The sequence below is a fragment of the Branchiostoma floridae genome, chromosome 5, assembly GCF_000003815.2.
Source record: "Branchiostoma floridae strain S238N-H82 chromosome 5, Bfl_VNyyK, whole genome shotgun sequence".
Taxonomy (NCBI): domain Eukaryota; kingdom Metazoa; phylum Chordata; class Leptocardii; order Amphioxiformes; family Branchiostomatidae; genus Branchiostoma; species Branchiostoma floridae.
In genome coordinates this window covers 24,495,033-24,513,961 of record NC_049983.1, presented here as the reverse complement: position 1 = coordinate 24,513,961, position 18,929 = coordinate 24,495,033, and the positions used below count along the sequence as shown (strand labels likewise).

The following is an 18,929-nucleotide window of genomic DNA, read 5'->3' as shown; positions in this document are numbered from 1 at the left end:
AATTGGCAACTACATTTATGGCTTCCATATTGGTGCCTTACAACTATCCAAAAAGTTTTATTTCTGAAACCAGAGTCATCGCTACCCCCTTAGTGCCATTTCTAGGTACAACACAATCTATTAGCCTATTTTGATATATTCCTGAAAATGTAAGCAAAATCTAGTTGTTGTTTTTTCTGAAAGCAGATGAAGATTAAAAGCTCGCTGATGTCTCCCATAACGTTTACTTGCTGTGGCCGACACTAATGATACTGATAAAATGATGAAGACAAGACCAGAGAAGCGATTGATGACCGTTAATGCATCCCGTATCGACTCACTCAGCCAAATAATGGCAAAAGAAGGGTCTACTTAAATAGACACATTGGGTGACCTAGAAATGTTTTCCCTTATGGTATAAATCACAGGCATTACCAAGGGGTATGTAATCCATCGGATTCGTCAATCGTAAATGGGTTCCAACAAGTAGGTGCATGTCCTAGCTCCTGTTTGAATTATGTCAGGGGCCTTAGTTAGAGTTACACTTGTGCTTTGTCAGCAGACAGTGAGATATATGCTTAGGATTTTTGCTTCAGTTTGGGTTTCTGTATAGCTCACTTTATAGGGCAGACATAATTTATAGCATCAGGCGTCTACAATGTCACACCTAATCCGCTGAAATACGACAGATACGGTTTTCCAAGAAGGCCGTTTACTTTCTAGGAAATAAACACAAAGCTTTGTTCCTTTCAGTCCAACGTTAAGGTAGTAAAATCAAACCGAAAAGCTTCTAGTTGGGGTTTTAAGCTTAACAAGATGGGCATTGTTGTTCTTTACGTTCTTTATCTATTCGCACATATCACATGGGTTGAAAATAGAATGGTATACAGAATTGAAGTACATGCAGGAGGTGAGCAGAAGCCTATGTAGCTTTTGTTGGGACTCCCCTAGAACTGAATCGCAGAAAGATTTGAATCATACATAATTAGATTGAACGAAAAAACGCAACATAGGTCCAAATCATAACGTGAATACTAATGGACAGTCTACCCAATCTGTAAGATCATTAAAAAGGGCCTCTGTGATCTGATCCCCAGCCTGAATTGAAACTTGTACTAAGTTGTAAATAGATCTTGGCAGTTCCATTGACTTGTGTATTTTGTATTGTGTATATATTATGTATTGACTGCTCCTTTTTATGCACTGTGTGTATAATGATGGCATGGCTGATGACTGTTTTTAATTCACATGTATGTAAATAATGATCACTGTATGTACTAGTATGTCGTCTGTATGAAGTCCAGGAAGATTAGTGGCGTGCCCTATGGCACGTCACTAATGGATTTTCAAATAAAGTCTCAAAGTCTCAAAGTTACATTACAAGTGATCAAAAGAAATAATGAATACAAAACATAATTTACAAATCATATAGAAGTACGTAGGAATATGACCAAAGAGAAGGATCTTGCATTGCTATTGAATTAGCGTTCTGGTCAGGTTCTGAGAGAATTATTCATGAACAGCACTGAACACTTCGAACCAGGAAACTTTTCTAGTAATTAGGCTGCGTGCTAAGTAGTATTGTATTGTCGTGCATCTCAGAGGACCGTCGCTCCCTGAAGATGTCTCCATTTTCCTCCGAGAAGCAATTAGTGGGCATTACGGTCCGCAGTCTACAAGACTAGGAAGAGACAAAAATTCAGGAAATCACCCAACGGGGACTTTGGCGTTTGAAGCATTTGATTGATGCTTCAGCTTAAACTGGGGAAGTGTTGCACAGAACGACGATAATTTACCGATACATCAAATGCCACAAGAATAAAGAATGCCGAGGGGAAACCTTATAAGACACCTAATGATTTCCGCAAACAATCGAGAATTTCGACATATTTTTTCCATTTTTTTTTAAGATTGTAGTTGGCGTCTTCAGGCAAACTACTTAATTTAAAACAACACCACATGTTTGCCTCAAATACCCCCCCCCCCCCGAAAAAAAACACCTTCTTCTGGTACGCAAGACAACAAGGAGCAACATGGCGATGAAGTAGCTCTCTCCAAGCAGAGGTTCACGTTTTTAGTCATTTTATCGGGCTTTCACTATACTTCTCTGTGTCAAAACCTAACATACAAGATATATTTCCAAAATTGAAAGTCCGATAAAAGCTACTAAGAAACGTTAGAAAACAGCCGGAGTCTAACCTCTGCTTAAAGAGTAACGAAATACCACAATCTGCAATTTCATAATGCATCAATGTCAACTATCCACGAAAGTCAAAGTGTACCAAAATAAGACATTGTTTGAATATTAACCATTATAAGCTGCGGCTACGGATATATACTTTAGATCAATTTCCTATTACAACTCCTCACTACAAAACGCCGTGCGTCCAATATCGTGCAGTAAAAGTTTTATAAATGTATAACTGCAACGTGAACAATTACATTGTTAGGTTGACAAATATATTGAATTATTTGTATATATAGCAAGTTAAAGGGTTGTAAACGTTGTAGGATGCTACAAGAGTCTTTGTTAACAGATATCGCGATTGTGATCGATGCCGAGAATGTGTTAAGATGGTGTCCAGTATGACACTTTGACATAGAGACGTTGGTATATGAACGAAGTGAGTCCCAAGATAAGTTCCATGTGACTCCTGGAAGTCCTGACTGCCTCACATTGCCTCGCAGAGCCAGTCCGCTGACAGAATTCGAAGATTACAAGGTCAAAAAAACATGTGAAAGAACGAAAATAAAGAACCTATTGTTTGGTAAACTATTTTTTATGTTCATTCCTTTATTCAACCTTCCTGGCCACCTTGATTTAAAAATAAAAGCAACTTTTCTTGTCAAACTTCTTTTTAACGCACGCTGGCATCAGTTTTCGGATTCCCAGAAGATGTCATTCATATAATCAAATCAACATGGCCTGGTAATGTTTCAGGTGGATCGACATTCCGGCCTTGGCAGCACGACCCCGGCTCCCATCCTATTCCCACCGCGCCGATTTACTGCCAATTACGGCCGCCTGATTGTGAGTCCTTTTGTCCCTAGTGGAGTAGATATGTTATATAACCTCACAAGTAACTAACTTGTACCGAACTCTCCTGAACCCAGACGTGCGTTTTAGAGTGAAGGGACCTGTAGGGTTCTCTCCGAGCGACGGTAAATTGATAATTATTTCTCGGCTTATTTCTGCTTATCCTCCCTTCGGTGGCCACTGTGTCTCTGACGTCATCCGTTCTAATTACGCTGGCATCCCGCTTGCACCACTGATTGCAGCAGTTGCCATTAATCATACCATGAGTGTACTTGTAATTCAGGCTGTGGAGTTATCGATGTGAAAGCATGTACAGCTGAAGGTGTAACACTGTTTGGAAAGCAGTTATATCAAACTTAATCTCGTTGAAGTCTAGTGACAAGTGAGAATCTGATCCACGCTTCTAATTATAATAAATTTGCAGCAAATACTTGGTTCTCGTCTTTGGTGGCACCTTAGGGACTATACATCAACATCCACAATTACAAGGGAGGTCGCCAAACAGCAATTTCATTTGATCAATAGAGCAACCCTGGCTGGTCACTCATCTAGCCTTCAAATGTTATATCAAAGGGTCATGTATAAAAACTGATGCTGGGTCAGTGAATCCAGTACGACCTACACAAGTGCCTGTCTTCCCGGATGTGATGAATCAGACAATCACTGCTGCTGCAGATGTTCACTGCTGCTGCAGATGTTTACCAATGCCGCGACATCTGTGTACCATTTGTTACCTATTCGACAGCACCTGGTCTCTCTCTCTCTATCGCTCTCTCTTTGTGTGTATGTGTGTGGTGTGTGTATATGTGTGTGTGTGCCTCAGTATTTATTATGTTTGTTTGTGTTTGTGTGTGTGCGCGCGTCAGTGCCAGCGTCTCCTCACATTGAGGTTTGGTCACATTAAAATGACGGTTGGTTTATCTCTCTCTCTATATATATATATAACAGTCGTTGGTCGTTTCTGTCTATTTCAGACACTTGATGTGTTCCACGTTATATCATATCTAAAGTAGCACGCTTCATGAGTCGTGGGGGAGACATCAAACAAACTTGCCGCCGGTACGCCTAACCGTAAAACTTCCCGATATCAGCGACACAAGAGCAAATCCGGCCCCTACAGTGATATTTATTGCTCCTTCTGCATTCATTAATATTGGTCTGTTCTATTCTCCAATCGATGTAGAACCAGGATAGATAACGACGGGCATCTGGAAGTAGTTAGGGAGGTCATAAAACAATCTCAAAGAATTGGTCATATTATGCAAAATGCTTATATTTAGCCATATATACATATTCATAGGCACAGCTCATGCATTTTATCTTACTGGCATCGGTTCCAATTTCAAAATTACAAAATCTTTTCTAATGAGGACAGCTTCAGTACAGATCTATTAAAGTAATGCATTACATATAGCTGTCGAACTTGTAAACATAGATCGCCTCTGTAATTCGTACCTTGCGTTATTCGTACCTTGCGTTGTCTGAATAAGCTAGATTGAAAAAAAACCCTCATGTATCGGTAAATCTAACGCTGTTATTGTATGTTGTATTGTTACCAGAGCTAGACCTTGATAATAGCCTCCGGATAGTGGGGTAGCCCTGACTGTATTTCTCATTATACATGTACAGTCGAATAAGTCAAATAAAAAAAATCGTAAATTAGACCGGACCACTTCCAAAGATACATGTCACTGTGGAATACTTGATCATATTTGACAGACTTTTGGCACTTGAGATCATTAGCGCTCGTCTACACAGGCAGAATCCGATAGAACAGATTCCGAAGATACACGACCGCAGGTATAACATTGGCATTATCAAGCAGACGATGAGTCCAAGAACAGATCCTTGGCAGTCTTACAGCGCAATGGCCGAATCCAGTCTGTATATCAAAGATCTACGCTAACAGGAAACATGGGCGTTACTGGGAGAGAGGACATTACACATTGATTATTTATATCTCGCTATCTGTCTATCTTTTCCAGGCCGCATGGCAACGACATTATCTACTCCCTTATACACTGTCCCACGCGCCCTGGTTCATGACCCGGAAAACAGCTTTCATCAGATGGATACTTACATGTAAATTTGAACGTTGCCTGGGGCGGCTTCGTTGCAGCCATTCTGGCGGACCCATTATGTCATGTCTGCAACAGCAATGCATGGCCCAACTTTACCTCTGCCTGTGCTTTGACTTTGTTCGGATACACTATTAGTTTCGCACCTAGTTTGCTTGGTGAACACTGTGATGATGAAACTTTTTTAAATTTCAAAAAACTCCATCGCCAAAGCTAGTTGATTTTACTATATCTACTAGGTAGCATAAGATACTAGTAGTGGCAAAAGCTGACAAAGGAGAGTAGCCGGCCTGTTGGTGTTCACGGGCAACCGCCTTCTCTGAGGCCGGCTACACTCCCTTGCCAGCTTTTGATACTATCTAATGTAGGCTTTAGAATGTTATCGTATTCGATATCCTGTATGTACGTACAATCAGTTAATCTTTGCAATGTAGATTATTTGCACATTTCATTTTGCTCACTTGCAATTGGCCCCATGGGCATGAACTTGCAAGAAAACATTATATATTGTACTATCTTAAGCTACCCAAGTGTGCTACCGTAGGATCTGCTTGGAGAATAGATAAGTCTACATCTTCTGACCGTGGGCACAAAGAGAGTAGCCGGTCTGTTGGTGTTCACTGGCAAACGCCTTCTCTGAGGCCAGCTACACTCCCTTGCCAGCTTTTGATACTATATCATGCTACCGTAGGATCTGCTTGGAAAATAGATAAGTCTAGATCTTCCGAGCGTGGCCACACCGTCAAGTTTATAGCATGAGTAAGACAATCATAGCAAGCCGTTCTACCGGAAACATATCTGATGAAGAAGACATAAAACCACTTTAAGCCTTGGGATTGGAACGTCAACATTGAGACGGAACGCACTAAGATACATAAGTACACAATATCCTGCTACCTGAAGATACCTAGAATATCGATATAATATATGTGTAAATAGGTTTCGTTTTTGAAGCCTTTGAACAGCTTCCCCAAGGTTGAAGAGCTAGAAAGAAAACAAAAAAGAAAAAGATTATATTACAAGTTAGATTTATACCATTATTTTTCTTTATTCATCGCATAAGCTGTATTTTAATCTCGTTTCAAGATTTACAGTTCAAAAGTTACAGTGCTGAAGTATCTAACATCTTTCGATCTACTATGTAAAACAGAATCACTCTAAAGACAACAAAGCAAAACATACGAATATTTTACAACTAAAATACAATGATAATGACCTTCGCAAGGACGCTGTGCTGGATGTGAGAGCCGTTCCGCTGCCAGCAGTCTGCGTGCTCAGTACGCTTCCCGATCCCGTGCCATTAATCTTCCGCCGACAAGGAGGCGTTCGTAAGACGTATATTGATCTGAAGAACAGCCGCCTACACGGTTACGGATTTCTTCTGTTCAGTCCGACTTCGACTGGGGCCGTTTTCTCATCTGGTTGACGAGACGGAATCGTGATGATAGGTTAAACAATATCTCGTGGTACAACAGATTGCAGGAAGTTGAGACTTACTGGGCATTACGCCTCACCTACAAAGCGTTCTTCTGTGGAATGGAAGGATTAAGTTTACATTAACCTTGCCCCAACAAACGTAGATGAGATTTTGTTCTAATCTTAGATCGATCTGCGCCGGACCCAAAGGTAAATCTGCGTTCCTTGGCGCTCAACATACAGTTGCTATCAATGTTGCTTATCAAGTCCCAAGCAGCTGTTCTGAAAACTCGACTGTACCATCTAAGCAGACCGTACCAATCTGACCGGGATAGCCATTTGGACTGACCATTACCGGATACTGTAGTGACTAACAGTCCTCTACACCAGCTGAGATTGACCAAGAACTCGGTAGCGACCAAACGCACAGCAGCCATGTGACTCACCAAAACCGCTCTGCTTATTAATAAAACATGATGGGTTGATACTTATACTAATACGCTACACTCGCGGAGCAAACTGGACGCGCGCGCCACCCTGAATACCAATAGCGATGCTACAGAATGGCATCTCTGCTGCTGGCCTCCGGTTGTACCGTCGGTGCCCTTACTCTCTTCCTCGTCACACTCTTCTCCTTGCCTCACAGGTGAGTTAGCACGTTCCTTCCTGAGCTTTCCTTGTGTATTTTTTCCTCCAATCTCCGTCCTCCCCTTCCCCGCACCTGCACCGAGACCTTTAACGCTGTGTCGTGGCAGGACCAGGCAGAACGCGCCCGGAGACGCCGACATTCCGGACGTGGAGGAGATGCTGGAAGTGCGAGGCTATGACAGGAACTTCCGACCGGGCTTTGGAGGTAAAGACACCCTGATTTATTCCTCGTTAACCGCAAGACAGGGTTTGATAACGAAGTCTACAGCGGGTGATTAGTCAGGCCTGTGTGTGTGTAAGTGCCGACTCTTTGATCTAGATACTAGGTGCACTATCCAGCGGCATGAAGGACCAATATTGGATCTCCCAGATATACTCGACCATATACACCTCTGACTTTGCTAAGCGTATACGTAACCAAAGACTTATCTTTTTCTTTTTATCTTTATCGGAAGAAAAGCTTGAAGGGCAGATTTATGCTTTTTATAGCTTCACGCCACTCCGGCTTCGACCGGTATCATCGACGTCTACGGTAAAATCTATAGGCGATCCCATAGTGATTCCAGCTATGCAAGAACTGTCCCAGGTTTAGCCACAATCTGAAATCGGCTTGCCCCTTGTTTGCTACATTGAGTGCACGTCCCGGAAAGGATATCTATGGCACAGTCAGGAGTAATAGCCCATATAACCAAACCATGAGAGAAGATGGGGCGTAAATAGCAATAAATAAGCCCCCCTATTCATAACATGGGCGCGGGGCAATATGCAGTTTGTCTTTCGAACGCCGCCTAACTAATCTAAAACAACTTGAACATACCAAATCCCTACACTGGAGTGCTACGTTGACTAGACTGAATCCGTGCTTTGACCCATCTGTCGGCAAACAGACCGGTCAGCCACGAACAGCCATGTACTAGACAAGTTTTATTTCAGTATCTATATAACCACAGGTCATCTTGTGTGAGTGAAACGTTCTGCGGTAAGGTGTGATTGGGGTGGAATGTTTGAAAGCTTCAGCTTCAGATCACCTTTTTGCACGTCCCCGACTCCCGTATTCTGGTGAAGACCCAATAAACATCACCCATGACCGGTACCATATCACCGTGCAGAGGAAAATCAATATTTACTGCTGCACATTTTAAACTATTATGATATACACCATTCTGATGCAGTAGTCGTAAATAGACCTCTTTCTTAGCCATACTGTTTAAGTACCTCTTGTGAGATGCTTTTCTTTTACCAATACACCGTAATTTTGAGTGTTTAAATTTGCTGAGGTACCATTCGACCTGATGGTGCCAGCTTTACTGTAAGATATATTCGGACTATTCACCAAATAGTTAAATAGAAATGCTGTTCTTTCATTACTGTATGAGACATACCTTGTTACAGATTATGTATCTTGGACTACCCAAACCATTTGTAACTTGCTATGAATTGCTTGTTATTGATATTCTTATTCTATTTGTCTTTGTCTGTTGTATTTTTTTAGAAGTGATGTTGGTATGTTGCTATAGTTCACCAGCTCTCTGTACTGTACTGTACTTTGTTAATCAGTAAAATATCATCTCAAACGAAACGTCAACATAACATCGCATTGATTTTGGTAATAAAAATTAATTTTGGTAATAAAAATAATTCTGTTTTCCACCGCACGTCTCACAGGTCCACCTCTACTCGTGGACATGAGCCTGTCGGTAGCAAGTATTGATCGAGTGTCTGAAGTGGACATGGTGAGTGCATCATATTTCTCTGTGTGAGTTAGATGTGGTGAGTGCATTATATTCTTCTGTGTGAGTTAGATGTTGTGAGCGCATTATATTCTTCTGTGAGAGTTAGGTATGGTGGGTGCATTACATTCTTCTTTGTGAGTTAGATGTGACCCGTGTATTATATTCCTCTGTGTGAGTTAGATGTGATTTGCACATTATATTCTTGTGCAAAGATTCATGTAAGCGCAGATTTTATGTATTTCTGTGTGAGTTACATGTCGATGTGATTTGTGCAGTGCATTGAGTTATCATCTGCGTAAGTTAGGTGTGGTGACATGGGTACATTGTTCTGTATGTTTGCGTTAGGTGTGGTTGAAACTACATATTCTTCCGTTAGATCTGGTTAGTGCATTATATTTTCTGTTTGAGTAAGGTGTGTAGGGCATGTTATATTCTTCTGTTTGAGTTAGATGTGTATACGTAGAGCATACTTTAATATTCTTCTGTTTGAGTTAGGTGTGTAGGGCATATTGTATTCTTCTGTTTGAGTAAGATGTGTATAGTATAATGCGGAGGGCATATTATATTCTTCTGTTTGAGTAAGGTGTGTAGAGCATATTATATTCTTCTGTTTGAGTAAGGTGTGTAGGGCATATTATATTCTTCTGTTTGAGTAAGGTGTGTAGGGCATATTATATTCTTCTGTTTGAGTAAGGTGTGTAGAGCATGTTATATCCTTCTGTTTGAGTTAGATGTGTATACGTAGAGCATATTTTAATATTCTTCTGTTTGAGTTAGGTGTGTAGGGCATATTGTATTCTTCTGCTTGAGTAAGATGTGTATAGTATATTGCGTAGGGCATATTATATTCTTCTGTTTGAGTAAGATGTGTAGAGCATATTATATTTTTCTGTTTGAGTTAGGTGTGTGGGGCATATTATATTCTTCTGTTTGAGTTAGATGTGGTGGGTACATTGTATTTCTATCTTTGAACTAGATGTGGGATTAGATAATGTTCTTCAGTGTGAGTCAGGTGTAGGGGTAGATTATGTTCGTCAGTGTGAGTTAGATGTGAAGGGTACATTATATCCTTTTGTTTGAGTTATGTGTGGTGGGTGCATTATATTTTTGTGTGAGTTAGATGTGGAGGGTACATTACATTTTTTCTGTGTGAGTTAGATGTTGTTAGTGCATTATATTATTCTGTGTGAGTTAGATGTGGAGGGTGCATTATATTTTTTCTTTGTGAGTTAGATGTTGTGGGTGCATTATATTCTTCTGAAGTGGTCAGCAAGGCTCGTATGTTCTCCATCCTGTCCAAGTGTGCAAATGAGTAAGCACGTTTACACAGAGCGTAATGCGCAAACCGTATGTACTAGTATCCTGCTATACAAATACTCCTGTTTGGTCAACGATGCATCAGGATAGTGGCATTTCAATACGATCTCTCTTTGAACTAAACTAAACATTAATTTTAGATCATTGACTCCTGTTTGGTCAACGATACATCAGGATAGTGGCATTTCAAATACGATCTCTCTTTGTACTAAACTAAACATCAATTAACCTATTATACAGGATATACGCGACCTTATACGCCTACGTTCCGCTAACGTGCTTGGTGACTATAATAAATGTTTCCTAGCTCGCCGCTGCCCGACTCACGGTGCGATCACGCACATTAAGCCATCCTAAGTGGGCCATTTATTAGGATTTAAGCGCCCGTAAACATCGGCCACTTTAGGTTTAGAAAGACTAAGAAAGTCAGAACCTTAAATAAATGTGATAGATTCGTTGCCTTTTTGTCAATCGTCATCTACAATGGCTAATTTTGCTATTTCTAGTTTTATAAAACTCTGTTGGATTTTGGTTTGTGGAGCCTATATAGACGAGATAATCAGGGGAATATTACTTTAATATTACTTTATTGCATTTTGATGATGTTGTGTAGAATATGTACAGTACTATCATAGCCTTGGATGACTAGCGAATTATTACTACAACTGCTATTAGTCCAGAGAGAAAGTATTCTAGTAAAGTAATCTTACTTAGATCTTACTCTGGTGCATATTAATGATGTTTGTATGTGATTTAGGTTATGTGGTTATTAATAGATCACACAAGAGATTTCCTTGAGTTCTTTTCTGGCTTCCTTTAAATAATGAATTCTAATAGCGCATTGTCTACGTACCATTAATGTAACTCTATATCGGTTAAACAGAGTAGCAGATAAGCTGACTAATGTTAAAGTGCCGCTCCATGTGGGCCAAGACAGGCCTCGGTACCGGGAGCTGCTTGTTATTGTAATCTGTGCCTCGCCTCAGCACTAATGGTGACAGATTACTTCATTACTTGCACTTTTAGACGTAAATCTACCTTAAGTGCGGATAAATAGCAATATGCAAATTGGACCGGAAAGGAGCCTCGTAATGCTAAAAATCACAACTTGTGAAAAGAAAAAAGTTTGAAATTTTGAACTAAAATCGACAAGTCAGCTCTTTATATTTGCTAAAAATCGCTCAAACAATTACACAAAGCTATGCTTGCGTTGAAAAAGATGCCGAAGCAGCAAAATTACCGTTAAAGTATAACATTCCTGGTGGTAATTCTAACCAAAATGCTGTCTGTTTGAGAACACTGGAGACGCCGGACATGGTCAATGGAGTGATTTTTAGAACCTTAGAAAGCAAATAGGAACCTGTGCGAACACTCCAAACCCCCACAATTGTATTTTTAACTTAAAGCCCTTGTATTCATTGCAAAACAGCAGCTTCTGTGCGCCGCGGCTAAAGGCAGAACCATGCAAATCCTATCTTGTGCAAGCTGAGTTGGCACTTTACATCAGCATGTTTTAATGAACACTTTCGGGGCTGTACCTCTCTAAGACTTGGTTCACTCTTTCAGGTAATACATTCATCCACTTTGGGCGCCTCTGTCATGTACATATATAAATTGTATGAAAACAAGAGAACACACGTAGCGTTGCCAATCAAGCTTATGCCTGAATACAAATGGGATGTCAGAATCGCAGCAACGCATATGAACTATGTAATTCATGTGCTATAACAAGGTACAGACATATTGTCATAGCAAGGTAATGCCTCAATCTCTGACTTGTTTTATACTTTCATTAAAGTTGGGAGGAAATAAAATGAACTATGAATAAACTGTTCAACAAAACAGGTGGTCATCGGGTAACATTTGCTCTGTAGACGAAATATCTTTTAGGAATTAGCAGCAACTAGAAATATATTTCTGATAATGAGAAGCTAAGTGTGGATTGTTTAGGTGACGATAATCTGTTACGTTTGCTTCAAAGGGGTATTTAAAGCTTCTAAAAGGGGAGCCAACCACGTACATATATCATAGTATTGATTAGTGGTCTTATTTGTCATGCTGAACATCGTATTATTGCTGTCAGTCGTGTTAGACTTCACGGGGCATTGCGACCCGGAAGGTCATCCGTGCAGAGATAATACAGTAGCGCGTTAGTCCTTAACGTTAACGCGTAAATGATAGGTATAACTGGGAACATGGCCAATTGTCGGCCTCAGCCGGTTAGCTGTGGCTCAATACTTGCTTGAGTGGATTTCGCGAGATTTCTCTTTTCCAGTCTCTCATCCTTAAGATCAAGGCATCGCGTTTTTCACGTCATGTGACGTCTTAACGTCGCCGCGCACACGTGCATGGCCAGGAGAGCGGCCTGAAGGACGGGATTAAGCACGCGCGCCAATTACCCTATCGATCGTGGTTACGGGCCTCCTAAGACATTGCGGTGGAGAGATAAGGAAAATCAAAGCCGTCAGCTGCTGAAGCAATGGGCGTAGCTGAAACTGATAAACGACATCGCGGCTGACACGGCTGTTGTAGACGATGCCGAGATAATTACAGGCAAGTTAACTCGTTGACGTCCAACCTCGTAAAACCGTCTCGTGTGTCCGAAATTACAATCAGCACGTATCGATTTCTGGAGCTGGAACAGTTGATATTCTGCAGATTGACGATGGAGCGCCTGGCGGAATTGGCGAACAGAGATTTCACGTCCTCAGTTACTTGGCAGAATAATCCTATAGGCCAGGGCATTAAGAATAGAAGTATCATGAAAGAAATATACTAATTATATGGGAAAAACGAATAGGGTGAAGGCCATGCCAAGTATCCGCGTGAATCTTGTTGAAAGGGCGTTTGAACTTTACAGTCACAATTTGTGATGTAGAATTCATTTGTCGATTGCTTACAATTGCTAGGTGTTAAGTGTCAAATGTGTAACTCGTTTAGCACTAACTTAAGAGTACATAAGGTGGCGTCGGTGAGTCGTAACGGTAAGAGTTCGGAGCTCAAAACCAATAGGTTCCGGGTTACATCTTCCAATGCCCTGATATTTTAACCATGGTGGTGAAGTGACGTTCACCTAACCTTTCGGCTACTTTACCCAATCTGAAGACTGACAGAAACACGAATGGGTTCTATATATTTGCCAAGATCTCTTACCATGTTCTAGATACGCAAGAATATATCTGAGAATACTTTAAGTACATAATTATTATCAAACTACCTATGGATCGATCATCTCAAGTTTTAATGACAAGATGACCGGCCATGAGTCCAATGTCTGTCAATTGGAAAGTTCATAATCGCCCAACTTTTATCTATTATATCAAACTTAAAATGTGGCATGCGTCTATGATGCCGTCCCGTGCCAAACCGTATTATTACCGAACATTCTGTAGATAAGTATCATTGCGTCGCAGTTGATACGTGCCATATGCAAGTTTGTCCGCTACGGTGCTCTCGGAGATTACTGCCAGCAGAAGGAAATTCCAGAAGATTTATTTCTATGGCAGCAATTGAAATCCAAAATTGCCTTCGCTTGACTTTGTCTTACCTTTTTGTTTGGGGGGGGGGGGGGGGCTAGATTGTCTTTGGCCTGAATTTGTCTTACAATGTTTTCTATCGGACATCTAAACTTATCTTCATTCATAGTTAGCATATAAAAGACCAGTTTAATACAGATCACTTCAGTGTCACTGACGAAAGATAGTGGAGGCTGTCTGAAACGTCTGACAGTTTCCAAAATCATACCCAGTTGCTTTGGTAACTGATTTTAGGCGTATGGCAGCAATGTTTAGTCAAAGGCCTTCAGACATTCGTGTATACGATCTGCGGTATCGCTTCGTTGGGCGTTGTGACAGGGCATAGTCGAAGTTGATTTTCTTTTCTACTGAACGAAGAGGATCATAAAACTTGTCGAATTCTAATGGAGCATAAAAAGCGCGTATTCGCGGTAGATCCGGCGATGGGCAATTCATCTGCGGTGACAACTGCATTAAGCCATCCTTCCATACGCCCACGAGCCGCGGCAGGAACTGTACACACGTCACGAGTACATACACACCAATTCAGGCCTTGAGCTATGGCCCTATTGCGCCGACGGCAGCATAGAGTAACGCCAATGTGCGATTTTTCAGAAGTTTGTAAATGAGATTGTCTTGCCGTGTTCACCAACAAAGTAGCAGAACTTCAAAACGGATTCAGCCTTACGTCTTCGCATGATGGCATTATGTCCTTTGCATTAGCCTAGTAAATAAAGCATAGCGACAATAGAGCAAAACTGATGTCAGTGGAAATCCATGTGTAGCAGCAAACTTTCAGTAGCTAATGAATCTGTACATCGATAGTGAAAGCTGTAATATTTTTCTCTATCCTCTTATCGAGTATTTGGTTACAGGATGGTTTTACTTTAAGAAAAAAATGAAAATGAAAATAGGAAGCAAGGAACATATATTTTGCATTCTATAAAAATTTGCTACAACAACAATTTTAAGCCAAAAAAACAGGAAACATTTTCAGGAAAGCATTTCTAATAAATAAGGGTTGACGGAAAAAAAGGCAACGTTAGTCTAAAGGACTGGCACCGGCCCATAAAGAATGGTTACCAGGCTTGTCTTGGGTTTCAATCCTCACCTTACAGATCTAGAGGAGGATATGATTTATAGTCTTGGTTTATCAATGCATAGAGTTTGGGACAACGGCCTTGGCGGACAATCCTATTCCTCTCAGCAAGCCACCATGCCCGTCCGGACTTCCTTCTTCCCAAAGCGTCAGCCGTCTTTTTCTAATCAAGTAACTGTGGGATTAGAGGAAAGCCATAGGAAGATTTACAAATGTAGGCCCACTGATCATGTCATCACTCACTGTCAAATAACCGTCCTCTTAAATAACACATCTAAGCAAATCACAACCCGAGTGCCGTAGTTAACATGTCAAGGTGATGTTCCAGAAGACAGGGTCTCGTGGGAGAAGACGCCGTCAGCGATTAAGCAGACCGGTGTTCACGTAGATACATTACACTCTGGCAATTCTTTAATCACAAAATCTTAGCTGTCTGTGCCTGCAGCAGCTGCAAAGCACGATTATGTATGCGCGAGGAAGATAATTCTTCATGAAAAATGAGGCGACAACCAATATACAGCGACGTGTCCTGTTTCTGTGAGAGACGAACACGGGATGCGTGCGTGCGGAATTACACACTTGGAGGCACGTATTTCTAAGACAAGTGGATTCTACGTGTGACGGATGGAACACTATTGCAATCATTCATCTTTTCGAGGAGGTCACAGTACTGTTATGGCTTGTATGCCAATCGGAAAGGAGAAAAACAAAAGTCATCCCAAATGCACCTCAGCTTCTACACATGGCTGTTTGTGGATACATTGAACAAATACCTTTTACTGCTTCAAGCCACACAGGCTTTTTGAGCTCTACTACATAAACATTGGCGTTGTTGCAGATATAAGGACAACTTGACGCAGTAATAGACGTTTGTTCAATTTATGCACAAACTGCACTGGCGTCACGTGTAAAAGTTGACGTGCAGTTGGGATTCCCTTTTTCCCGTCTGATTTGCAGACAAGCCATAACAGCAGTGTTCCCTTGTGGCCATGTCTAACGTATTGTTCATTACAATCATCTGCGAGAGCTACAATGATCATTAACCTGGCAGTGCTGACACCTACGCAGAGCTGTATACGATTTATTGATATGATATTCCAGTGATAGTTTTGTCCAGACCAGCTCCGTGGCAGGTCGGGATGGTTCGTCTGACGCTTAGGTAAAAGGGCATAGGTCAGCAGTCAGACATGCTATGCTAAGAGCTATTCATCGACTGTTTGCCTGTTCATGGGGCAACTTTTTATTACATTACATTACACGCTATTGAAAAGAGTGAGTTGGAGTAAACTCTGCTCCAACCGGAGTATCTAGGAGGACAGTGAGTGAGTGAGTGAGTGAGTGAGTGAGTGAGTGAGTGAGTGAGTGAGTGAGTGAGTGGGTGAGTGGGTGAGTGAGTGAGTAGAGTAAGTGAGTGAGTGAGTGAGTGAGTGAGTGAGTGGGTGGGTTAGTGAGTGAGTGAGTAGAGTGAGGGAGTGAGTGAGTGAGTGAGTGAGTGGGTGGGTGAGTGAGTGAGTGAGTGAGTGAGTGGGTGGGTTAGTGAGTGAGTGAGTGAGTGAGTGAGTGGGTGAGTGAGTGAGTGAGTGAGTGAGTGAGTGAGTGAGTGAGTGAGTGAGTGAGTGAGTGAGTGAAAATGCTAAGCATGTTCAGTGTGAGGTACACTGTTTTCCTTATGACCTTGCTCCCTTTTAACCAGGGGTTTCAAGAAAGAAAGAAAACACAGTAAGGCATTTACCGGCACAAGTATGTAAGGATTAGACTGTTAATAGGCATTTCTTCTAGTTGGCTTCCATACCAAGTCTACAAGTAAAACGAACCAATGATTGATGACCCACAGGATTCCACCTTTCCCCGCAAAACGCGGAATTTCGGAGCAGGCATCAGCGTCCAAGTATCGACCATGCAAGCTAATGGGGCCGGGAATCCCTCAGGGCTGGTTCCGTAGAGAAACTAGGAAAAGTACCATTGAGGTTAAGAATAAGATGCATGCTTTAGTAATGAGTTCGGATAACAAGAGTCTACTGACAAAGTGCCGACCTCTGACAGAGATGAACGAATAAACGAAGATAGTATCAGTCAGACGCCAGGGTTTAATTGACAATTAAAGGGAGAAAAGTCGGTAAAAGCTTTCCTATCAATTCCATTAAGGAACAACATGACGTGCCAAGTTTCCGTAAAAGTCTTAAACTACGCTCCTTTTTCTTTGTGAAATCCTTTGACTTACTTCAAACTCTTCATCCCAGCCAAGTTTCGAATGATTTTGTGGTAACCTACAACCATCATCGACAAACCTAAAACCTTGCTAAGTAATTGGTAAATGCAACAACCAGTGAATGTTGACAAATGTACACTAATGTTTACGATACTTTTTTTTAGGTAAAAGCCACTTTGTGAACGTTTAAGTTTATTTTTAACTTTTCACGGCCTTCATTCGTAAACCTCGCGTTATTGCCCACAGGAAATCATATACTAGCACACCTCTACCCGGCTTTGGATTCTAAAACACATCAATATATACAATTAAAAACCACCGTTATACTTACATATCGTCCAATCGCAAATTGCCGATAGTCAGCTAACTAAAGATCAATTAGCATTAATAATGTAAGGTATTCTACAGAAATTTGGCACGGCTGGTATGGTAACATTCGAAGATAATGATTGCCTCTGTTTTCGTCACGTTATGATTGGTGTAGTTGGATACAGGAGAGGTGAATGCCCGTCTTATACAATATTGTAATCACATACAGTCCAATTACAACTGAGTAATATTCAGCTCACAGACGAGCTATTAATGATTTTGATTAGCGTGGTAGACATGGTAACATGCGACAGTAATAACATACTTTGTCTTCGTTTTTTTACCTTGTAATTTAAGAAGGTAGTGGAAATTTATACAGTAAATGGGAATGATCGCAAGACAAGTTTATACAAATTTATACAGTAAATGGGAATGATCGCAAGAGAAGTCTACCAAAGAAAATGCAGAACAAAATTTCCAGTTTCAGTCACTTATAAGACTGCATCCTGAAACTGACCAGACCACGAAATCTCCCCATCCTGGAATGTCATTGCACCCCGCTGCGTCTTAGAAGCTTTCAAAGGCAAAATCTCTATACCAATATCAATTACTGTAACAGGTATTCATTGTGAATGCACTTTGTGTCGTTTTAGTCTCGTCGTTGTGCATATCTCAAACCGGAAATCTTGGGAGGAAAACTCTTTGCTTTCGGACTCTATTCTTCTCCTCCGCTCTTGAAGTCCTAGTGAATCGCATCACGAATCCAACTTTAAAGAGTTGTACAGAATGCCTGTGATATTCCAAACGACGGGCCTAACTTTCAAGACTTCTCTTTGGAAAGAGAGTTCTTAAGGCACATAAATCAGTCTGGTTCTCGGTCCAGACACCCCGGAGAAAGCTCCGATGCCTCTCCAAGATAACAAGAGTCCTGCAGGTCAGGAAACAGGCCCCATAACGCCATTACTGCGGCTTCTCAATGGTCTGATCACCTTTATAGGGACATATAAAAGCGAATCAGCTCTAAGTGCAGGTCGGAGATTTACGAAACTATACCATTAGGGGAGTTGCCAAACAACTTTTTTTTTCATCCCAATTTCTGCACACTGCATGCAACTATGGCATTAGGGAAGTTGCCAAACAACTTTTCTTCGCTCTCCGAACTCTAGGAAACTGTACAGCATTGTTCACATTTACACCTACCTCCTTACTGTGAAATAATAACTCAGACAGCACGGCATGTGGTTGCAGCAAGGTAGCCTGCAAATTGGCGGTTTAAATGCTCTGCTTAGATTGTCATAAAACCATTTCATTTACAAGGTTGTAAAGGGTATGTTTTGGAACAGAAATCCGTATCGTTATGTAATTGAAAAACCAAGGGGCGGGTGTCTTTGCAAACATGTGCAAATATGCCTTTGGAGATAAAGCTGTTTGAACAACTAAGGCGACGTCGGAAAAGAAGGGTGGGTACAATCAGGGAATGGACAGTCACGATCACATACATATCAATGCTCAACTTTTATGGGCGCAAATGCAATAAAGAGACATATTTTTCTGGAGATGTTTTACATTCTATTACAAGATCACTCATT

General features: G+C 41.2%; 1 protein-coding gene across 2 annotated transcripts in view; it reads left to right on the top strand.

The window, feature by feature from the left end:
* Positions 1-6,487: 6,487 nt before the first annotated feature.
* The window catches only part of LOC118416563 (gamma-aminobutyric acid receptor subunit beta-3-like), a 35,480-nt gene continuing 23,038 nt past the window's right edge, over positions 6,488-18,929 (top strand). Inside the window, exons 1-3 of one of the 2 annotated variants that reach the window (XM_035821709.1) lie at positions 6,490-7,156; positions 7,266-7,363; positions 8,824-8,891. In XM_035821709.1, the coding sequence (XP_035677602.1) occupies positions 7,074-7,156; positions 7,266-7,363; positions 8,824-8,891 (249 nt within the window). In that variant the 5' untranslated portion in view covers positions 6,490-7,073. Of the gene's footprint in view, positions 7,157-7,265; positions 7,364-8,823; positions 8,892-18,929 lie in introns of both variants that reach the window. The other variant, XM_035821711.1, reaches the window with a different exon arrangement.